Source organism: Nelumbo lutea, chromosome 3, assembly GCF_056320005.1.
Source record: "Nelumbo lutea isolate HS-2025 chromosome 3, American lotus-T2T, whole genome shotgun sequence".
NCBI lineage: Eukaryota > Viridiplantae > Streptophyta > Magnoliopsida > Proteales > Nelumbonaceae > Nelumbo > Nelumbo lutea.
Genome location: NC_142686.1, coordinates 22,859,961 through 22,885,303, shown reverse-complemented (window position 1 = coordinate 22,885,303; position 25,343 = coordinate 22,859,961). Strand labels below are relative to the sequence as shown.

The window sequence follows — 25,343 nt, the reverse complement described above, 5'->3', positions numbered from 1 at the left end:
AACCATTTGTTATCTAGTCAGTGGCTAAGCAATGCAACCATTCGAATCAAATTGATTAACCAACAAAGTCCTAGTTAGGTAATAAAAAATTTAAAAAATAAATAAATATAGAAAATTACAAAAAAATGTAGAAAAAATTAGACATATTTATGGTATTTGTATTAATCAGATTAAAAAAATAAGTGTAATAAACAATAATTATGTTTATTAATAATGTAAATGAAATACATAATTTAGTAGAACTAACAAAAAATGAAATATAAAAATTAATAATAAACAGTTTAACTTTTGGGTTAAATGTATTAGCCTTTAATGTCATAACTAAATAATAAAAAATAATAAAATATAAAAACATATAAATAAAAAATATATACATTTTGCAAAAAAAAAAGCATTTAGGCACATGTATAATGTTATATATTTATCATATTAAATAAAAAGTAAGTGTGGTATATTAGAATTATTTTTATACAAAAAATTATAAAGAAGAGTGAACATGTTTATAATTCTATGTTTAAACTATTATTAAAATATGAATAAGATCGTGGAGCTTTCTTTTGACTAAAATATTCATTTTTTGAATTTATTCCTTATTTAATTGTAGAGTTTAAATTGTAAATTGACCTACTACTTTTCACCTTATTCAATTCATTTTATTTAAATCTTGTATTTTTTTTATAAATCAATAAAAGAAAAAAGATACACCAAAAAGAGAAAACACTACAAAAATAAAAGTATAGCCAAGCAAATAGGCCTGCCAATGATACTTGAAACTTCACAGTTCAATCCGATTATCACATTTTTGGATGATGTGTTTATGTAATCATATTACGATTTTGTAATTTGCATCCGATTATTAATAAAAATATAAAAATTAAAAATTAAAAATTAAAAAATACATAAAATATATACAAATTTTTGGATATATTATTACTATCATTATCATTGTCTAGAATTACCACGTGTGAAGCATGTACATGCTTACTAGTATATATGTATGTGTGTATGTACATAGGTATGGATATATATGTAATATAAAATATGGTTATTTACTAAAACACCCTTATAGTTTCATGAATTTAATAAAACCTGTCCTATAATTTGTGCATTACTAAAACACCCCCCATTGTTTACAAGCAATTTACTTAATTGACCTTCCATTAGACGAAAGTGGAAAATGACAGTTTTAGCCCTAACGTCCATTCAAATAAAATTAATGAAAATAAGCTAAAAACAAAATGCCATTTTTGCCCCTAGTAAAACATGGACAACCACTCCATTATTCTCTATTTGGTCAATTTTGTTTTCTATGCAAAAGTGTTAGGGGTTGGTTCTTTTGGAATAAACAACTATGGATTTGTATCCTTTAACATTTTCCATATAGTTTAGGGGTATTTTTGGAATAAACAATCATGGGTGAACATTTTCTACTTAGTTTAGGTGATCATGTTACTGTATTCAAATGGGAAAACAAATATTTCTTAATAAAAGGTCGCTTAAGTAAATAAGTTGCAAACTATAAGGGGTGGTTTAGTAAAATGCAAACTATATGGTAGGTTTAAGCTTTGTGAAAATATAGGGGGTGTTGTAGTAAATGAACATATAAAATAAAATGCAGATATACACAAAAAATTCCAACTTCATGTGGATTGAACATGGAAATTTTAAATTACAATAACAGTTATTATTATTATTATTATTATTATTATTATTATTATTGTTGTTGTTGTTGTTGTTGTTGTTATTATTATTATTAATAAATTTTCACCATGAGTTTATTTGAAAAGTTGGATCATTGACCCATCGTCTAGATCGGAAAATAACTTTATTTTTAAATAAGTTTTAAATTATATATTTCATTTACATTATATAAATATATTTTTTACTTATTATAATACATATTTGTTTGATACAATTAATATATAACATTATAGATGTATACATTTTTTTATAATTTGTTATTATTTTAATTATTTGTACTTTTTTACTTTTTAAAGATTTATTATTTAACTATGATATCATTAGTTAATCCATTTGACCAAACCAATAACCTACCACCCAAAAAGGACAATATTTTTTTTCAAAAAAATAAAGGAAAATAGTTTGATTTTTAAATTAACTTTTTTGTATTACATTTGCATCATTGATAAAATTAATTCTTATGTATAATATTTTTTTGTTCAATATTATAATATTATAAATGTAAACAATATTTTATTTTTTTTATAAATATATAACATTAGATATGTGCCCAAAATTCTATCTAGTTTTTTTTTTTATATTTTTGTGATTATTTTTATTTTATATTTTTTAAAATTTTATTATTTAACAATGTCATCATTTCATTTATAGTCTGATTTTAAATTGACATACCATTTTCATAATTAATAAAAATACTTCTTAGATTTTATACTTATTTTTATTTAGTATAATGAATATACAATATTAAAAATACACTTAATTCTTTTTGTTTTTTATATTTTATATTTTATTTTATTTTATTTTCTATTATTAAATTATGTCATTGTTGATTAATCCATTTAAGCTCAAATGGTTGAATTGCTTACCCACTACTGGGAGGGAAAGAAAATGGTTTCGTTTTTAAATAAAATTTTAAAATATTTATTTTATAGTAATAAATTTAATTAGTGGAATTTAACGATGAGAAAAATATATGTTCAATATAGGATTTAATGAGAGGATATAACTTAGATATGAGATATAATGAGAGAGAATATGAAAATAGTTTTATTTCAAATTGGTTTTAATTTTTATATTTCATTTCTATCATTAATAAAATAATTATTATTTGTCATACTTATTATTGTTTAATATGTCAGATAAGTTACATTAAAAGTGTTCAAACATTTTCTTTAATTTTTTATATTTTTGTTGTATTTTATCTTTTTTTTTTAATTTTATATTATTTAATTGCGACAATATTTTGTTGGTATTTAACACAACACACTAACTTTTCAATAGGTTGATAATTGTGGCAACATGAGTTGGCCCATTTGACCTAAACTGGTTTAATTTCTTACCAACACCTAGATGAAAATACTATTTTTTTTTTCATGTAGATTTTAAAAGTATACATTTTTTATGTTATTAGAATTATATGTATGGATTTAGTTAGTGGAATTTATAAGAATAAATAAATATGCTTTAAATATATGATTCAATGGGGGTGAATGAGAATTAACACCTTAAATGTGTGATTTATGAGAGGGAATTGAATGCATTGGATAATCTCTCTCTCTCTCTCTCTCTCTCTCTTTCTCTCTCTCTCTCTCTCTCTCTCTATATATATATATATATATGTAACAAATAGAGGAACGAAAAAAGCACGAGAGAAAATGAGATAAAGAAGAAGAAAAGATGAGGGAGAGAGAAACCAGTGGTGACTTTAGTCTAGTTTGGTCTTCAAACTTTGGTGGTGCAATGGGGGGTTGACGAGAGATGATGGATGGAGGATTGGAAACATAGAATTGGACAAAACGAAGGATTTGAATGGGTTTTGAGTCATTTCATTTTGGTCCCATTAACCGGTGGGAATGGAATTCCAATTCCTCGGGTTGGGCAAAAAATGACCATTCCCTTAAATGGGGATTGCCATTCCATCCGAAAAGGGAATCAGATTCCAATTTCGCCCAACCAAAAGCCTATGATTGGAATTGGCCATTTAAATTATTGCTTTTACTAATATATTGTATAGTTAGATTTATATTCAATACTCTTTAATAATACAAATCCCCTCAACTTTGTCACAAATAAAAGTTCAAAGGGGTAATTGCTATTTGAATGTTGAGAGTCTAAATGGGTTTTACATGCAATATGGGAGACATGGATTTAATGGGTTACAAGAACTCAACTCAAATCTTTACAACACATTACATTTGGGAACAAGGTTTTAAAAATCGGACTGGACATGAAACTGTTTTGGCTACTGGTTTTTGGGTCAAACGGTCAAATCATCTAGTTCAAATGGATGGCCTATTATGATTAAAAATAAAAAAGAAAATGGCCAATAACTGTTGTCCAGATTGACAGGTCAACGATTCGACCACTCAAATCAACGAGCCACTAACCAAATTAATGGTTTTTGGCCCTAAATGGTTTTAGAGTGAAATGGAAACGATTGCCTAACCATTTCTTGGGTCAACCAATTTGATTATCAGGTCTAATTTGGTTTTCAAAACCATGTATTGGAGAAATAAATATTAAACCATAATACAAGGACAAATACATACTACGTGGTTAAAGTGGAATTTACCCAATGAGATGGTAGATTCTGCCATAAAATTTTGACAGGCTTGCAAATTTAGCCCAATGAAACAATGGATTTAGGTAAATATTTGGTTGAAAACACTCATCAATCAAGTTGCTCGGGGCATAGTAATATAGTTGACAAGTCTCATTGAATTTGACGGTCTACGCCTCTATCGGGTCGCCTGATAATTAGGGAAGGTGGGCTTATTTTTTAAATCGAATCGGGGTAATCCAAAATGAATTGAAACCGATCAGTTAACTGGTTGATCGATTTGGTTTATCGGTTTTTTATTATTTATAATATATATATATATATTATAGAAAAACATGTAAATATATAATAAATAATTATAAATATATAAAATAGTATATTTTAAATAATAAATAATATATATTATATATATATATATATAATGTATAGAAAATATAATATATATAATATACGTAAATATATGAATATATGTATATCGGTCGGTTCGATTAACTATCAATTTTTTATTTTAGTTAACTGAAACCAAACGAGTGCCTTTGTTTTTTAATACCAAACCAAAACTGAACCGATCAATTTGATTAACTGAATTTTTGGTTTGTTCTGATTGATTTTTTCGATTCGATTCAGTTTTTCTTGCTCATCCCTACTTAAATCAGCATTGATATTTGAAAAACTTGCTTCTTAAAAGCTAAGACCCATGCCATACAGTATTAAAAGATGCCAATGTTCCATAGAGGAGTAATTACATGCAGTTGTCTAATAAAAGAAAGGTTAGACTACCATACCATCTGAGAAATTTATAATCAATCAACATCATAATAAAAGTGGTAAGTGGTAATCAATCAAGTAGTATTTATCAAAATATAGAGGGATTTTTGATTTGTCAAAACTGTTTCCGTATCATGTTTCTTGGCAGCATAGATTTTCTCATAATAAAAAAACTGATTTGTTTGTGGATGAATTTAAATAAGGTTCGGCCACGATATCAGAAAAATGTATAATCAATAAACCACTGTCATAAAAGTGGTAAGGAATGAGGAAGTATTGAAAAGTTTTTAATTGGTCAAGCCTTTCCCTATCATGCCTCTTCGACACTCAGCAGCAGTGATTTTCTCGTTGTTTAAATAACCATGTTTGATTTTTATTTTCTAATTTAAAAAACCACAATAGCTGACCTGAATAACCGCATTTACTTTTTTGATAAATAAAGATAGATATATTAAAAGCAAAAGCTGAAAAGAGCCAATTACAGGATAAAAGCTGGAATCACAGCTAACATCCCTTGATGTTTAGTAATTACAATTATTTTTCTTGATTTTTTTTGTACAGTTATAAGTTGATTCCTTTATTAGAATCCTCAAACAAGATGCATGAAAATAATTAAAATATCTATGAAATTACTTTTGACCAAAATATTTATTTTTTAAACCCTTTTTTCACATCAATTGATACCTCAAATTCTTTTTTTTGTTCATAAAATCTGTATTTTTTTTCCCCTTACAAACCAAACTCAATAGTGATCGCACGAGTATTTAATATTTTGGACATTTTCGTTTATAAGATTTGAAGAGAGGATTTAGTTGTAATTGTGTCAAAAATGTCTAAAGAGGTGATTTCTACAATAGTCAAAAACTCCAGGGAGGTTTCAGCAAGTTACCCATTTTAAATATACGGAATAGATGATGAACTAAGAAAGGAGAAAGGCAAGCCCAGCCCACGGCCTTGTAGCTTTTCCTCCTAATTACCAAAAAGAAAAAAAAAAAAAATCCAGGCCCAGCCCATTTTGGTGCGTCAAAAAGAGAAAAGGCTCGAGATTTGGACATATGAAAATCCATATGTCGTAGAAGGGAGAACCATAGAACCCGTCCCCCCTCCCCACCTCCCCACCTCTCTCAAAAATCATTCTTCGACGGGGAACGCCATTTCGAATCCGAGGCAGCATTTAGGGAGCCTTTCCAAACGGTAATACGATCTCTCCTCCTTCTCCCTCTTCCTCTCCCTCTCCCTCTCTTTCTCTTCCTTCCAGACATTCAACTATCCAGTTTTTATTTTTTATTTTCAATAACGAATTACCGATTCTGCTTCCAACCAAATATAGGACGCTCTGATTCTAGGGTTTCAATCTCATTTCATTTTTTCCCCTGCATTTCGCCTTCTGTTTTTTTTTTTTATAGGGAGGAGAAGTATTTCTTAGATCTTAGAGGCTGTTGAGATCATGTTTTCAGAAGATTATTTTTCTTTGTTATTTTAAGCTCGCAAACGAACAATTTGTAGATTTGTGGAAATAACTCCATCTTTGTGTGGGATCTGGTCATTGTTTGCTTAGATATTCTTCCTATTTGTGGCCGAGCTTCTATTTCTCTCTATATTTCTCGGAATTCTATGGTATTTATGTTGTTTGATTTGCAATCTTCAGATTCAAGAACTCAATATTCGCTCTGATTTGTAACCCAGTCAGGGCCCATGTTGAAGAAAGTTCCTTTCCTGTTCTATTGTTGTTTATTCGTTCCTTCCAATTACTTATGCGCCCTCTTGAAATGATCTCTGCAGCTGCCGAAAATAATTTCGTAAAGATACAATGGCTATGATCGATGAGCCGCTGTATCCGATTGCCGTTTTGATAGATGAGCTGAAAAATGAAGACATTCAGCTTCGGTTAAACTCCATCCGTAGGCTCTCCACAATTGCTCGTGCGCTTGGTGAGGAGAGAACGCGAAAGGAATTGATTCCTTTTCTCAGCGAGAACAATGACGATGATGATGAAGTACTTCTTGCCATGGCGGAGGAGCTGGGGGTATTTATTCCCTATGTAGGGGGAGTGGAATATGCACATGTTTTGCTTCCTCCACTGGAGACTCTTTGCACCGTTGAGGAAACTTGTGTAAGAGACAAAGCCGTGGAGTCATTATGTCGGATTGGGGCTCAGATGAAGGAGAATGATCTGGTTGACTGGTTTATTCCTTTGGTGAAGGTAGTGTAGTTGTCTTGTGTCTGATGTTTGATTTTAATTGGTGCTTGTTCTTATCTTTCTTTCCTTTGTAGATTGATTGGTAATTATATGGAACATTTCCTTGATGTTTTTGGGATGTTTTTTTTTTTTTTTTTTTTTTTTTTTTTTTTTTTCTATCATCGAGAAACATTATTATTGAAAAATCAGCCACGTTCTTTTTCTGATTTTCTCTATAGAGTATCCATGCGCAGTTGAACCTTTTCTATATGACACATGATTGCGATCTTTGGTACAAACTAGATTATCCCATACTGCTGTTTCATATGAAGGAGATGTTATTCCCAAGGTTTATCTATGTTAAGGATCCCACCCCGACCTAAAAAGAGATGAAGAGAAAATGGAAAAAAAGAAGAGATCCGTGGCTTTTTAGTAATCTGAATTTTTGTTCCAAATAGAAGCCAATTTTCATTATACTTGTACTCTTTCTGTCAACCATGCCAGTGATCTCTTTTTGATAAATGTTTTTGAGGTCATCAAAATTCAATTTGTTTTACATTTTTTTTTTTGTCATGTGAATCACACTATACTTGTTTGGTGATTGTCCCTTTAAGACTTTATATTAAACCTATTGTGTATGCCTTTATTTTATTTTAACGCAATCATTTATTTTGACATGTGATGCAACCTACTTTCAGAGGCTGGCAGCTGGTGAATGGTTTACAGCTCGAGTTTCCTCATGTGGACTCTTTCATATTGCCTATCCTAGTGCACCAGAGATGTTGAAAACAGAATTGCGGTCAATATACAGCCAATTGTGTCAAGATGACATGCCAATGGTCAGAAGATCAGCTGCTTCAAACCTGGGAAAATTTGCTGCTACTGTTGAGCCCACCCATCTGAAGACAGACATCATGTCTATATTTGAGGATCTTACACAGGATGGTATGTTGATCTTTGTTGTAAGGTTGTTTAAAAATGATATACTTGTTTTCAGAACTGTTCTCCACCAATTTGACTGCATATAAACACTTCTTGTTGATTCCACTTTAATTCTGAAGCTGTTGGCATTCTTTTGGTTTTTTTCTATATAATCAGTAGTCATCTTCTTGCTGCTTGATGTTTTTGTGTGAATTAGAGTTCCATGGGTACTTTGCAGTAAAAAAAAAGACCGGTTTTGCAACATTGTTGTCACAAGAGGGTGTACTGCTATAGATTTTCCTTAGCATAATAGCATCTCTATGGATAGATGCCTGCAAACCATATGGCATCTATCTGTTGCTTGTCAATGGTAGAATTCCGGCCTTAATTATCCATACTTATCCTGTCAGTGGCTGTCTCTTTTGTTTTCCTTGCAAGAGCTTGCTTGAGTTTTTGGTTAGAAGCTACTCTAGGATTCTATGGGTGATGTTTCAACTTCCAATTAACCAAAAAAAGGGCTTCAACATTGCATGTCAGATAATTTATCATGAAATGTGAACATGTGAGCTGTCAGTTTTGTATCAACAATTCCTTATTTATGAATAAATTCTGTCCACTTGATTCCCTATCTGATGTGTTTAGTTTTGCCACTACATTTGTGCAATTTTCTTTTATAAGTGAATTAAGTAGTAGATTGTATCAATTATACTTTATCTCAGATCAAGATTCTGTCCGGCTGTTGGCTGTCGAGAGTTGCGCTGCACTTGGGAAGTTGTTGGAACCTCAGGACTGTGTAGCCCATATCCTCCCGGTCATTGTTAATTTCTCTCAGGTATATCCATAGCAGATGCAGATAAGTTATTCTACTGTTCCAGGCCATTCTTCTCTCTCTCTCTCTCTCTCTCCCCCTCATGCACATGCATATTCAGCATATAAATGTTTTCTAGAATAAATAACTTATAGTTGCTTATATATAAATATGTTTCTTGTGGCCCAATTTATACCTGCTCATTTCAGTTTTTGTTGGCTGATTCATGCATGTCAAAAGTTCCCATTGTTCATTCAATTGTGACTTCATTTTACAATGTTATGTTAAGCTGTAAACTATTCTCACTTCTCAGTGACATGCACAATGTTATCCTTAAAGTGAAAGATCTGATTAATTCATGGCATATACCACTACATTGATCAAATTATATGCCTGCTAGCTCTTTTCACATCTTTCCATGATTTTCTGTAAGGTTACTGGCTACCAATGTAGTGTCATATATTTGAAACCCATCATGTACTATTATTATGTAAATGGAAAAAGGCTAATCCCTTCTATATATATTTTTCTGTGCCAACTTTTCTTTGCTGGGGTATTGACAAGTGTAATACCATTTTTTAATTAGTGACAATCTATCACTAAAGTGAGTTTTCTGTCTGGCTATTTAATCACTTTTTGTGTACAAAGCTGTTTTTCAATCATTAGCAGATCAAGAGGGAATTTTATCCAATAATATTAGGAAAGGTACAGAAAGTATAGACTCCCTCTTGGGAAAGATATGGTAAGCTTCCTGGCTTAGCCCTAAATATGAATCTGACAGTTCCCTTATGAATGGAATTTCCTTACTCTGTTAATTTTACCACTCACATGGCTCCTTTTTCCCACATGACTATTCTATGGTGTACATTTCTCATCAAGGATAGTGGTGTACTTGGTGGTTTCACACCATTTCATAAAGAATCAATTCCTGCTGCGTAGTTGAGAGAATGGTTTTAAACTTCCATGGAAATTGAATATGAGATGTTTCCACTTCCATGGCAACTAAAGTGAAACTTAAATGGTTGAAGCTTATGTCAAGCTTGCATAACTTGTCAAATTTCTATGATAAAAAAAGCATAATAAATACACGATTTTCATTAACATTTAAGCATGCCACCTAAACGTCTAAAGAACAGTCTCTCTAAAGCTTAAGAAAACCAGTAGACTAAAACAAGAATATTTGAAATTCTTCAATGGGTCATGTTTTTTGATAATTCTTAAATGAGTCTTATTTACTGTGAAGAAGAATATGAATCATCTAACAAGTAACAATCATGGCTACAAATTATATATTATGGATTGTTTGGTGTTAAAAATATAGGACATGTGCAGTGATGTACATTGATTCCTGTGTTTTACACTCCCTATTTTTAATTAGTTGTTTTGGTTGTGTGCTGAAGTATGTATTGATGTCTATTCTATCTTTTTTAAAGATTTATCGTTAACTTTGAATTTTTTCAAAGTTTCAATAATTTTACAATGTTTCCATGAACTTCCGTAAAATGTCATGAATTATTTGACTTCCACATAGACTGAAGTTTACACCATAATTGAAGTGTAAAACATTGGTTTAGATATGAAATAGCTTTTTCTGATTCTATAAAATCTTTCATTTTTCTTACTTGTATCCCCCTCCTTTTGAGTAGGATAAATCTTGGCGTGTTCGCTACATGGTTGCAAATCAACTATATGAGCTTTGTGAAGCTGTTGGGCCTGAGCCTACTAGGTAATTCAGTGTATTAAAAATTTTGCCATTATTCTTGGTTATTTTGGGTATTTGCCACTCTAACAAGTTAATTGAACATACTATGTTTCTTTAGTCTTTTATAACTATTGTAGTGGTGGATTATCTCCAGAGAATCTACTCCATTGAATTATTCTTCATAAGTTTCTTAGAAATTCTTCAGTTTCATTTTTTTCTGTTTATTTTATTGTTACCATCCCTGTCTTTTTGGCATGTTAAAAGAGTGTTTTTTATTAATTTATCGTTTTGAATATTTTAATTGATGGTGGATTTCGTATTGTTGTAAGGACGGACTTGGTTCCTGCATATGTTCGGCTACTTCGAGATAATGAGGCTGAAGTACGTATAGCAGCAGCAGGAAAAGTAACTAAGTTTTGCCGTATCTTGAATCCACAACTTGCAATTCAACATATTCTACCTTGTGTTAAGGTATATCTACTTAATTACATTCCAAGGTTGTTTTATCCATGTATAATAATTTTTTGTTAGTTTATGTAATTATGACTTACCTGAGTATATGAGATACTGGCATTGGTTTCCTATCTTTTCCAAGCTTGAGCTTGAATCAATGTAATCTTTTGTAGGAGTTGTCATCAGATTCTTCCCAGCATGTACGTTCTGCTTTGGCTTCGGTAATAATGGGCATGGCACCAGTCTTAGGAAAGGTAAGGTACAAGGGCACATGTAGCCACTCTCAGTTGAGAAGAAAAAAAATGCTTTAGTAGTGTTATCTGTAAAAATGGCCATTACCCAATGCTTGATCTGACTATACGGGTTGGGAGGTGTAGACTGGATATGGCCCTAACTTTGGCACAGGGTGCCTTCTCTAAGATCCAAATTCGTGTTCTTATACTTGTCAGTCGTATCTTTTATAATCCCTCCATGCAATGAGCCAATGATGCCTTGGTTTATTTAGCACTCATAGTCCTAGTTTTCAGTTGGCTCGATGGTGTTATTTCACATGGATCATTGAATATTGTTCTTACTAGTAGACTACCTAACTCTTATTATATTTCTTAAAACATCATGGCACCCTCTTATTTATTTATTCTTCCATGCTGGACTATCTAAATCCTACTTGATGGTTGATGCAGGATGCAACAATTGAGCAACTTCTTCCAATTTTTCTTTCCCTTCTAAAAGATGAATTTCCTGATGTCCGGCTCAATATCATTAGCAAGCTTGATCAAGTGAACCAGGTTAGTCTTCCAGGAGCTCAATCTTAGTTGATCATACATTTAGTTACCCCAACAGGCCATTGATAGGTGCATTTTAATATTTTCATTTTTACAAAGTAATTGCATAAAAAATAAAAAAAACTTCTTCCGAGTTCCAAGGTATTAGTTTAGAAAATAGTTATTAGCAATTCTTCCATTAAATGGTGTTTAGAAAATAGGGATACAATTCCAGATAATTAATATGCTAATTGTTACTAGCAATTCTTCCATTAAAGTTTATCAGCAAAACTTCCCTTTTCTTGTCTTTTTTAAATGGTGTTTGTATCTCTCTTGCAGGTCATTGGAATTGACCTGTTGTCCCAATCCCTGCTCCCAGCTATTGTTGAGCTTGCTGAGGACAGACATTGGAGGGTTCGGCTTGCAATTATAGAGTACATACCACTATTGGCAAGTCAATTGGGTGTAGGGTTTTTTGATGACAAGCTTGGTGCTCTTTGCATGCAATGGTTGGAAGATAAGGTTTGTTAGCTTCTAATTTACATGGCTAACAGAGAAAGGGTACACGTGGGACAGCTCAACTGTACCCTTTCTTGCTTTGGTTGTCCTTTTATCCTCTATAATTATTATCTTAGCTTCTTCAGATACTATGCTTGATTATTTTATTGTTGATTTTGATTTCATTGTTTTTTCTTGATCTCCATCCTATTTTTGCTAGATAGTGGGAAATGAAGTGTGTATATGTTGGAAAGGGTTAAGCCAGGTCCATTTAGTGATGTATACATGGGCCCGTTACACTGGCAGTCCTTATCTTAGGCCTGGCCTGTTTAATATGTAAGCTTGTGGGCTAGGCCAGCTTTGTCTGCCCAATATCATAGCCTTAGTCCAGCCCAAAGTGGGCCACTTTTTAAAATCCCATTTGACTGGCCTGGCCCTATTTACAGTTCCATGCAACAAAAACCAAGTATGATTGGGCAGCTTATAATGTTTTTTTATTGGATTATTGACAATCATGAATTTTATTAAGTTAAAAGGAATAATGTACATTGATTAATGTGCGAAGCACCCCTTGAGATAGGATACCCTTGCTAGCCGCCCCTTGTATAAACTCATTCCTTTGTTACAAATATAATGGCTAGGATTCCTTTTTTTCAGTAATACCTTTTTTAGCTTATTATGGTGGGTACATTTTACAGGTGTACTCAATTCGTGATGCAGCAGCAAATAATTTGAAGCGTCTTGCAGAAGAGTTTGGTCCTGATTGGGCAATGCAACATATAATTCCACAGGTCTGATATTCCCCACCTCCCACCTCCCACCTCCCACCACCACTACTATTATTATAGTTGTTATTATTTCTTTGTCCACTATTCCTGAAACCATAAGGTAGCATTTCTGCAGGTTCTGGAAATGATTAACAATCCTCACTATCTTTATCGGATGACCATTCTTCATGCAATTTCTCTACTTGCCCCTGTTATGGGTTCAGAAATCACTTGTTCAAAATTGCTACCAGTGGTGATCAATTCATCAAAGGACCGGTGAGCATCTTATTTCACTAGCTTTAGATGCAAGATCGAGAATGTTTATTCAAGGTTGTGCTTGGGCTGCTGGTCTTAATATCTTGAACTTTGTAGGGTACCAAACATCAAATTCAATGTGGCAAAGGTGTTGCAGTCACTCATTCCCATAGTTGACCAGTCTGTAAGTAATGACACTGAATTTTTATGATGCTGTTGTACATTGACGTGTATCTGCTAAGTTTGGATTGTTCTTGGGAATTTGCCTTATAATGTAGGTGGTGGAGCAGACAATCCGTCCCTGCTTGGTGGAGCTCAGTGAGGACCCAGATGTGGATGTTAGGTTTTTTTCCAGCCAAGCACTCCAGACAAGTGATCAAGTCATGATGTCTAGCTAGACGTGCTTGTTCAGGATTTTTTCCCCTTATGATTTGGAAGTTCCAGCTGAATCCACATTTGTCTTGAAGAAACACGTGACCTGGGTTGCTAGAATTTCACCACATCAAACCTCAATTTTTCCCATATTTTCTACTGCTCGGAGTGCTTCCTTGTTTTTGTATCCATATGGCTAACATGTATTGAGTTTTCAGTTGAACTCCATTCAGTGCTAGTGCTATGTCAAAAATTTACCATTTGTGCCTCGTTTTAACTTTACACCGAGTTGTATCACTACCAATATCAGGAAAAAGAAAAAAGAGAATGCTAATCCATATTGACATTTGAGATACTGATTTAGGTTGGACGTTAGAACAATTTCCAACTTTTATCAGTGAATATACATTATTTAGATTTTGGACACCGATTTACCAAAGGTCCAAAGACAAGGGAAACACTTCAACTTCCAGTGCAGTGCAGGGTTGTGTTTGGTACCATTGCTGTTTCTAACCGAAAACAATGTTTTGGTAATTGATGAGAAATATATGTAGTGACATCATATCGAAGAGTCAGTTCAACTGGTAAAATGCATGTGGGGCTGATTAGTGCGGTTTATAGTTGAAATGTTAATTTTGATCTTTTAGAAAAATCTGCATTTTATATTTATCAACCTTTCAGGTACAAAAAGTCTCACAAATCTGCATCGATCAACCCAAAACGTTTCAGCTAGAAACAACAATTGTATCAATACAATTATATGCAACAGAATCACCTATGAAGAGCATGGTGTTACTATTGGCAGGTATATATTTATATATTACTTGTGCACTATAGCTATTAACCTGTTACTAGTCATATATATATATATATATTAAATCATGAAAAAAAGTTCAAAATGCAACAGGAGTAGCCGTAAGGAACTCTCATAACCCACTGTAATTAATCACTATTTATAAATATAATTAATAAAGTATATCATTAGCAAATTTCAATTCAAGACTATGTACAAAAGAATTACCAAAATTTCTCGACATTACTTTGGCAATAATAAATAATAAAAAGCCAAAAATGTCTTGGTGGAGAGTGGAAATCACAGTACATATAAATTGATGAGGTATAATTTGGCTCGTCCAATGATGAGACGACACGTAGAGTGACTGAGTGATATGGCGACACTTCAGCAATCTCGGACACCTTAGCAGTCTTAGTCACATCGGGCACCTTAGGTCACCCATCTAGACCGAGGTTTGAATAACTCACTACATTTGTCGACCTGTCGAGGTGCCATGTAGCCTCCTTATAGAAGCAAGCCAGCTGTTTCCAATCTTTTTGGGACCATAGTGCATGCCAGTGGATCTTATCTTCACCCCACCTGAGTCGGACGGATCTGGATAAGCCTGATCAGCTTACTCGGAGTCCATCTTTGGGTGTGAAACTAACTCCGGGTTAGACGGGCCACTGATCTTGGACATGCATTGTGAGGCCCACGACAATTTGCCTATATAAAGGCTTCGCCTCCAGCTTCACAAGGTACACGCGATTTAACTCTCACACTCTATTACTTCTAAGCTATCATCTTTCTCAAATTTTCAACGCTAATTTAAACATCAGAGTATCCACACTGAGTAAAGCATCCTGAAACACTTTGATCTTCTTGCCTGACCACATAGCTAGTCCGACATCTGAACTGCCTTCCAACAAGGAATGATCAAATTGCGTTTCATCACAACAATATTTTGAGAACAGGACAATGGGGTTCACTAAAAACCGACCAATGTTTTGTTTTGTTTTGGGGAAAGGTTGTACTGTGAATATGATCATCAAATGTGAGGCCCACCCACATTATCCGCTATACCATGTATGAATATCATCAAATGTCTTGGTGTAAGAACTCATACTATACCTTCGATGGTGAAATGTCAATAGCTTGCTAAGCCTTGTGAATTCCATCACCTCCAAATTGACGGAACTAACCCAGCCCCTACTGTTGAGGATTCCTCTCAAGCTACGACTACAATTTTAACTTGTTTTATGTTCATACTGATATTGAAAACAATTAATATTATAGAACTAGGGTGGTTTTCTTTTTTGATGTATAAACTCAAACATATGTACCACGTGAGAAGAGGGTGACATGGCCGATAAACGTAAATCCTCTGGAGCTGTTAAATAAGCCATAATCCATGGAAGGCTCATTTCATCATTTAAACTACTATCCAACAGTCCAACTTATATTGTCAAGTGTATGAGCCATGAGTGATGGGGTGAATCCATATTTGGTCCAATTATATATGGATCGAATTTGGGTTATCCTTAAAAGGTATCGAATTCATATTTGAATTTGGACAATCGGATACTGTTTGCAGTGTAGTGGGGGGAGGACACATGGGCTCCTAGTCCTTTTATTCTACAGCAGCTGCTTGAGAGGAAAATTTAATTAGGTGAAGAAACTGTTTTTGTGGACGAATGTATCGGTGTAATTCTTTGTTTTAGGCTCATTTAGAAGGATAATAAATACAAATGTATAGAGTGCAAAACCTTATATTTTGCATGGATTTGTACTGTACATATTTATAGTTATACTCCCCTTCCATATTAAGCCTTGGGTGCTTTTGCATCAAGCGCAATTTGATGGTGGAAATCAGATTGGTCTACAAGAATTTTATTTCCACAATTTTTTTCCTTAACTCAGAGGCAGAACGCAAAAATTGATGTATTTTGAAGAAAGGGTATCTTTTAAATTCACACATGTTATCATGTATGGAAAGATGTTCCTGATGCACAGTTGTAGTATATTGTGGATAGGTGTGGATAGAGTTTTTGTGGGCAGGAGATATAAAGTCCTATTGGGCAGTTCTGGAGTTCCTGAGGACAAATACAGATGTAGTATCTTGTACACTAACTAATAAAAATTCATCAAAATTCATCAAAATTCACTAGGGTGATTGTTAGTTGTTCCTTAGGGCTCTGTTTGAAAGGAGGATAAATACAGATATGTAGAGTGGAAACCTTTTATTTTAATTGTATTTGTACTGCACATATTTGTATTCGTATTCTTTACAAACTGAGTCTAACCGTAATTTTTTGTCCCATTTTTCAGTATTAGCCTTACTACTGGTCATGGGTGATTGGTTTTCGGATGTTTTAGTTTCTATATTTATAGTGTTATAGATTTCATGGCCGGACATCGGCCTATTTTAGATTTGGTTTCTATTGGGCTTCAGTGGCATACTGTATTCAGACTATTATCATACATATGGAGACAAGAGGACCATACTTGTTCTTATTGTCTCATTTGTATGCGTGTTCTTTGCATTTTGTGTTGCATCTAAGATGATGAAAAACAAATGATAAAAATGATTTCTCAAGAAAATATTATTTCAATGTGATGAAAATGGTGTTCCTTCTTTGATACAAAACGCCTTCTTGTGGGAGCCAAGTCCTTTTCATCCATGCAAATCTATTTTTCAGGCTAACCAAACATCAGGAAAATTAGAAAAATAACTTGTTTCCCATTTGGATATGATTTTCTGATCAACGTTTTTTTTTTCCTTCATTTTCGTAGTGTTAATCATATATAGCATTAGAAGTCAAGAAAGTAAGATGTTTTGGCACATAACACAATCTTTTTTTTTTTCCTTTTAGTTGGAAGCAAATAAGTGCCGCTAAGCATTGCATAGAGCAACTGAATAGGAAACACACCCCCTGTTTGGGGAAATACCAAAAAGACAATTCCCCCAACACCCTGATGCATATAAACCAATGTAAAGGACTTAAATCCATCCAACCAAACATGAATATTTTGGTATTATATATGAAGTCAAAACACCTATGTGATGCTTACATAGACTCTAAACAGGAACACGATACCACAGTTCCAAACACCCTCTTTATTGTGCAACCTGATGCGGTCAAAGTCTTAAATTTTTTATGCATAAAGCAACTTTAATAATTTGTTTTCTTTTTATTGCATTTCTACATTTATTTTGATCTTTTTCAAACTTTGGCTGTTTGGCATGCTATTTCTTTAACAATTTATTTCATTAGGCTGTGTTTGGGTTGAATGAAAAGGTAGAAAAAGGAAGAAAATTTATACAAACCAAAAACAACCTAAACTAATTATTTATTAAAAGGGTTTGACTATGATATAGAAAAGATAAGATATCTGAAAAATTTTTGACTAGTCAACTAGAATCATAAATGTGATAGCCAATCAGGTGTTAAAATTCATGGGTGGATTTTGATTAGTCAAAACTCTTCCAATACTATATCTTTTCTACATCGTAAATTTTCACTTATTAAAAAATTTACCTCATTCAACAAGTAAGATACGTGTAGAGGGATCTATAAACGGGTTACGAAAAGTTAGAGGTGGAGCCAAAATTGTTCAGTGGGGGGAGTGCACTCTGTTGGGATGGGAATTAATGCGACCTTTAATTTATTGCAAACCTGGTCATTTATGTATGTTTGACATTTTAACAAGAGAGCCAACCTAAGTTGTGATTGGATAAGCTTCACTATTTGTGTTTTTAGAGCACAAAAGCACAGATTTCTATAATTTGAGGCTTAAAAGTATTTACGTTTTAGATTAATGTTTAAAAAAAAAAGTCTTACCAAACGCTCGCTTAAAACATTTTTTGGCTCAGCTATTATTTTCCACGATCAAAAGCTCAAAGCAAAAATTCATCCAAACAGAGCTCTAGTTCTTCGTTACAAAGATTGAGTGCATGACCAGCTTCTAGTGGAGCAGTGGGAGGCTGGGAGCAAGGTTGTTATGTATCCACTGTCGAGGTTATTGATGCAAGAGGTGAGTGATGGAATATTGGAATTAGAAGAGATCGACGCGCACATGTTATGTTAGTACTTGTGAAAGATAATTGCAAAAAACAATTCTTTTAGCAGGGCTTTTAAAATCGGACCAAATGTAAAACCATTTTGGGTCAAACAGTTCGATCATTCAGTTTGAATAGATGGTCCATTCTGACTTAAAAAAATAAAAAAGCAAAAAGTTATTGTCTGAATTGATTGTTCGATGGTTCAACCGCCTGGATCAGTGGATTGCTGACTAAATTAACGGTTTTTAGCCAAAAATAATTTTAGGGTGAAACGGAATCAATGCCTAAGAGGGTGTTCTATAGTGTAGATGAGAAATTGGTGGATGTGGACTAGTCCATACCCCACCCTGTGGCAGGGACCAATACACACCACACCACAGTCCATAACTGTTCTGAACTGTGGACAAACTGTGTGGATAGGACCAGTCCACACCCATAGTGGTATTCTGTAGTGTGGTCACACTTTTTTGATTCTATGTATCTCATGTACATGGAATTAATGATATACACAGTTAATCATAAATATGTAATTTTTGTATTTTGTATGATAAATATTTAAAAAAATGTATCAATGAATTAATATTAACAAAAAAATATCAATTTTTTTATAAAATAATAATAAAATAATTAAAAAAATATATTAAATATTTAAAAAATATTATTTCGTTGATGCTGACATCCCCAGTGGTGGCTCGAATGGGTTTGTTTGTGCTTTGCCTAATAAGTTCTGTGGACCTAAAAATAGTAACTTTCATATTCGAAGACCAGCTCTGCTCTCATCTGCAAAGCAGGTGGTGGAGGTTAACATGGAGTATCATCCTATTGGTGACGCAGCTCTGCTCTCATCTGAATGAGTATCATCCTCTTGCACCTAAATAAGTATTTTATTTCATCACTATAATTGATTCTTTGTTTTCTTTTATTTTTCCAATTTAAATTCTTGTAGTTGAGATTATTGTGTCATATGACCAATTCTATTAACAAGTAGTAATAATGTCAAGGACTGTTTGAATCACATGAAAATGTTATCAGTGGAATTTTGTGCAAATTCATAGGTATAATTTGGTTTTAAGTATTTTTTACTTGTTTTTCATAGAATAAAAAGAAATCTAAAGTTTGTAATAGAGTTAAATAATGGAAGAAAAGATGATTGAAATAATATGAGAAGAATAAAAGAGAGAAAGGAGAGAAAAAGATTGCAACGCAATACCCATAACTAAAGAACACGCATGTTGGAGATTGTGACCACCAACCCACTAACGCAATACCCAGAAAGAAACAAAAAAATAGGAAAACAACGTAGAGGTTCGGTGAAGAGAAAAAAAAGAGAGGATGTTGTTAAAGATAAAAAAAGGATGCAACATGGGTCTTACCTTTGATGAAGAACTTGGACAACATCAGTGGAGCATGGTAGAGGTGGTGGAGCACAGTAGCAGAGGTTTGGCGGAGGAGACCTTAAACAAGATGTAGGGTTATAGATACTGTGTGCGAAACACATTATCAAAGGCAATCCATGGAAGAAATCTATCAATGAGAAGAAGCCATTGCCGAGAAATTAGGGTGTGGAAGATAATGTGGACCAGTCCCGTCCATAGTGAACCGAACACTACTTCCATCTCATGGCGTGGAATGAAATGATCCATCCACAAGATGTAAACAGTACCGAACAACACCTAAGTTTTTCGGTCCAGTGCAATTTTCAAAACCGTGCTTGTAGCTGTAGGATCATGTTGGTTTTGTTTGTCCGTAGGTAGCCTACTAGGAAAAATGGCAAAATGCCACTTTTCTATTCATTAGTATGAAAAGAAAGGAAAGAAAAAGTGAATACCAACATGCTATCATCACATGCCTTGTTCGTTTATAACTTGTTTATTTGAATCTTATTTCCTGTCAATTGAACAATCTGTATGTAAAGTTAAACCCTCTCTTCACCTAAAACATGTGCTCTTGTTCTTTCCTAACGTTTTAGGATTTTGACTTGTCATTACTTACATATGCATCCTGCTGTTCCCACCTCTTAATATGTAATATGTAATACGAGAAAGAAGAATGGTAAATTATAAATAACCACCGGTTTGTATTTAAGGGGTGGTAACAGATATATAGTCCCCCAAACTTTGCTTTGTGAGTGGGCCTCCCTAAATTTAGATTCCAACGCTTTGGCCCCTTACTAGATTATTAAATTGCCCATTTAAGAATCTATGGGCTAATAATAATAAGGTCATGTTTGGGAGTGTTTAAAGATAAGTGTTTATTTAGGTGGAGATCACACCATTAAGCACTTATTGGTGTTTGGGAAATAAGTCTAAAATAAGTGCTTATTTTAAAAATAAGAGCTTACTTTTTAAGCCCAAATTTCTATATTTTTTAAGTGTTCATACAAATTTCTTCTAAAATTATCCATGGTAAAATTTTTAGAATACCAATTATATCATTTTACAAAAGCAATTTTACAAAGGCACTTTTATAAAAGTAATTTTGTGAGAAATTCTTTTACAAAAGCACTTTTAGGAAAGTCCTCTTACAAAAAACACTTTTATAAAAGTACTTTAATATGAAATCAGTTTTATAAAAGTACTTTTATGAAAATAGTTTTATGAAAGTAGTTTTACGAAAGTACTTTTACAAAAGTACTTTTACAAGAACGCTTTTATGAAAGTACTTTTATAAAACATTATTATAAAACTATTTTTACAAAAGCATTTTTATGAAAGTACTTTTACAAAAGCGCTTTTGTGAAAGTACTTTTATAAAAGCATTTTTATGAAAGCACTTTTATAAAAGCATTTTTATGAAAGCACTTTTATAAAAGCATTTTTATGAAAGCACTTTTATAAAAGTACTTTTATAAAAGTACTTTTATAAAAGCATTTTTATGAAAACACTACAAAAGCACTTTTATGGAAGTAATTTTATAAAAACACTTCTACAAAAGCACTTTTATAAAAGTAATTTTATGGAAGTACTTTTGTCAAAGTACTTTTATGAAAGCACTTTTATAAAAACACTTCTATCAAAGCACTTTTGTTCATTTACTTCGGATTGGATGTTTTGAAGATTTGAAAGAAAATGAAGGACAAAAGAGCCACAATTGCTTATTTAAGTGCTTATTGGAGAAAAAGACCACCAGACATCCAAGATGATATAAGCGCTAGTTTTTCAAAATAAGCACTTGAAAAAGCTGAGTGCCAAATGCAAACAAGTGTTTATTCAAATAAGCACTCCCAAACATGGCCTAAATATCATAATGATTAAAATAATTGCTTTCAAGGCATTTCTAAAGAGGAATTTTGTAGAAAGAAGGTTTAGATAACTAGAGTGAAAGTTAGGATATTATAAAACTAAGTTAAAAGGGCAAAGTGGTCTCATAAATTAATAGAAAGATAGTTTAGGGTTTTAGAAATGTTTAGAAGAATATTCAATGAAGTTAGCCGATAAAATGCCAACATGGACACAAAGTGCTAGAATCTATAAGTTGAGAGTAGGGGTGGATTCGAGCCGAGCCAAGCCGAATAGTACGAGGCTCGACCTCGACTCGCCAAGGTTGTATAAGGCTCAAGCTCGAGCTTGGCTCGAGTAAAAAACTCATAAGCTCGAGCTTGGCTCAGCTTGAGCTCAATTTGAGAAAAACAGGTTTTATAAAAATAAAAAATTATATATAATTTTTTTATTTGATATTTAAAAAATTAAGAATTATAATACTTTTATTTATATATATATATATATATATATATATATATATATATATATATATATTCGAGCTTGTGAGCCTGTAAATTAGACTTGAGCTCGACTCGAAGTTCGGTTGAAACCGAATTGAGCCAAACTTTTCACGAACCGAGCTTGAGTAGCTCATGAAGAGCTCGGCTTGTGGCCATCCCTAATTGAGAGGGACATTTGTTGCAAATTAAACAAATTTTAAGACTAAATTTAGTTTGGGAAGAGTTAGGACTAACAATATTTGACACGACATGTGAGCATGAATTGAATGAACTGAATAGGATACGAAATTAGTGGGTTTGAGCTTACTTTAATCGTACTTGTGTCAAAATTCAAAATTGTGAAATTTGGTTGAAATGACCTTATTATGACCCAAAGTTTCACGCATTGAATCATGTTATATATATATATATATATATATATATATATATATATATATATATATATATATATATATATATATATTTGGTTGAAATGGTATGATGGTAGTTAAGGGTGACATTGAATGGTTTTATGAATTTAGATAGATAATAGGTAATTGAATGCTTATTTTACTATTTAAATATTATTTAATTTAAGCACGTTAGTTGCCAGTTTCGTATCAATTTGGGTGTGTGTTATTTAGTATAGAATTAAACAGATTATCATGTTAATTCGGATATAGAGTGTCGTGTTGCTCGTTAATAAACATTGCCATGTTCATGTTTGAAAATTCCACAGGATTAATTACTTGTGTTATGTTCATGTCGACCCATCTATACGAGTACTTGTACATTAATACCACGTTAACATGACACTAACACCACACTTGAACATGAATGCACCCCTAGAAAGAGTACAAATACGAATATATATGTACAGTGTAAAATAGTATATCACTACCCTGAAATACAAAGTGGTTGTCTATAATATATATTACTACAAGTTGTTTGATAAAACCTTTTTAAAGATTTAAATTAATGATTGTAATTGCCCAATATGTATTGAGTTGGTAATTGAAAGTTTCATAAGTATACTTAATACTTCACTCTTCCTCTTTGCTTGTTGGTTAAGTGTTATACACATTTTCCTATTTCAGGTACAATTATCTTGAATTATAATCAAACCCAAGTGTTCTTGTCTCGATGTTTACATTGAATGAATAATAAGTTATCTTATTGAGTGACTAATCCTAAATATTTGATCAATGTCCATTAATGTTCAATGAACAACATTTTAATTGGAGCTTAATTAGTTTTCCACATTCACAAAGGACCAAAAGATAAAAACGATCAGTCCAAGTTGGGAAATGATGTGCATGGTTATGCATTTTTAACTAATGGCTCCAAATAACCCATTTTATTGCTTATTTGCTTCTATGAACCGACAACATTCACTCCGATGTTGGGATGTGCTTAGCTTTACAAGTTTGGGATTAGGTTGGATTAGTTCAGCTTTACCTCTTAACTGACCCATTAACATCTCTAAACCTCCTAGACCTCCTCTCACTTACCACATCCATACAGAATTACAGATACATAGAATTTTAGAGCGGGTTAGAAGCATAACCACGATCCATCCTTATTGTCATTAATGACATAAAGGTGCCATGGAAAAAAGTCCACAGTTGAACATACCTTCTTCGGTTGATGATTTTTTACTCTCAAAATTTTAATAGGAAACTATAAACCGTTAAATGTATGAAGGGAAGAGTAAGACATGTGGGATGTGCTTAGCATTGACAATTATGTTCAAGAATTTAGTACCAAAAAATATGTTTGGGAATGGTTTTGAGTAAAAACTATGCAAATATAAATTAGAATTATTGCTTCTAAAATTTCAAATTTAATATCAAAGTCCAATTTTATATACAAATTGCATTCTAAAAAAGGTCATTGGTTTAATCGCTTGGATTGATTCAAGTTTGAGAACACATAGATATGTAGGAAAAACACTAATAATAAGAGTAATAATAATGGAGGGAAGGATTATGATAGATTATAGACAACTAATGTTCTAAAAATCAATTGGAACTGCATTTCCTTCCAGATCTAACAAGTTAACTTATTATGGTGTTATTAAATAACAAAATAAAAATAAAAAATTTGAGCATGCCTTTAAAAATACATATTCATCACATCTAACAAAGTTTATGTGTGAAAATGAGAATTATTATTACTAATGATGGAAATGACTCAAAATACAAAAGAAAATTGATATCTTGCCCATGACCCGTTGTCGTGATTAAATAGGTCAATAGTTCAATCAATAAGGGAATCTCTAAGTCAATGGATTGGGTTAAATCATATTTATAAATTTGTCTTCTACGGTCTTTTGTTTCCTTTGATAATCCCCCTCCTTATATTTTTAGATTGATCATTCACTGTATAAGGGGGATCCAAGCGTATCCGTGATGTTTTCAGTGTTCCTTTCTTCTTTTGCAAAAAAAAAAAAAAAAAGAAAAAAGTAAAAGAAATGAAACCAGATCTTTATATTGAAAGGCAACAAATCCACTGATACATCATGCTTTGATGATTATTATTATTATTTAAAAATACCACATACAGCGCACATATGCATTTAATAATTTACCTAAAAAACACAAAAAACAAAACTTAACCGAACCTGACGTTTTGAATTCAGTTAATTAGAATTAACCCACCCTAGGTTTGCATCCCTAGTTGTAGTGTTGTAGATGTAGATAGACAACATATATAGGCATAAGCCTACCAAAGATATGGGTATTAAGAGGACTACTGCAACTGTTAGGGGGCATTTTTTTTTCCTCTTGGAAAGAATGGAAGCCATAAAATATTTTGATTGGTTAAAGTGTTTCAGGCGTGGCACCAATAATGATACCTTTGTAGTTAAAGAGAGGAAATTGTGGCATCCATGGTGGATAGTAAAGCCACGCCTCCTTGTTTTTGAAAACTTTTGTACTTTTCAATAGACCTGTTCATGTGTAGGGGTTCGGACTTATCTTTTGCCAAATTTTCAATGAGGCCTGATACAGTGTAAGTCAAGCCCAATGCCCGATCCATAAACAAATCTACTTTCC

General features: G+C 32.6%; 1 protein-coding gene across 2 annotated transcripts; it reads left to right on the top strand.

The window, feature by feature from the left end:
* Nucleotides 1–5,952: 5,952 nt before the first annotated feature.
* LOC148863590 (uncharacterized) lies at nucleotides 5,953–14,030 on the top strand. 2 transcript variants are annotated; one of them, XM_088980245.1, is made up of 13 exons: nucleotides 5,953–6,223; nucleotides 6,812–7,232; nucleotides 7,907–8,153; nucleotides 8,849–8,961; nucleotides 10,584–10,663; nucleotides 10,969–11,110; nucleotides 11,266–11,346; nucleotides 11,776–11,880; nucleotides 12,196–12,378; nucleotides 13,053–13,145; nucleotides 13,258–13,397; nucleotides 13,494–13,560; nucleotides 13,655–14,030. In XM_088980245.1, exons 2-13 carry the CDS (start codon nucleotides 6,840–6,842, stop codon nucleotides 13,772–13,774), a joined length of 1,764 nt encoding a protein of 587 aa, XP_088836371.1. In that variant the 5' UTR covers nucleotides 5,953–6,223; nucleotides 6,812–6,839; the 3' UTR covers nucleotides 13,775–14,030. The 2 variants fall into 2 exon arrangements, with proteins under 2 accessions (XP_088836371.1, XP_088836372.1); XM_088980246.1 differs by lacking the exon at nucleotides 5,953–6,223 and adding an exon at nucleotides 6,231–6,646.
* The last annotated feature ends 11,313 nt before the right edge of the window (nucleotides 14,031–25,343 follow it).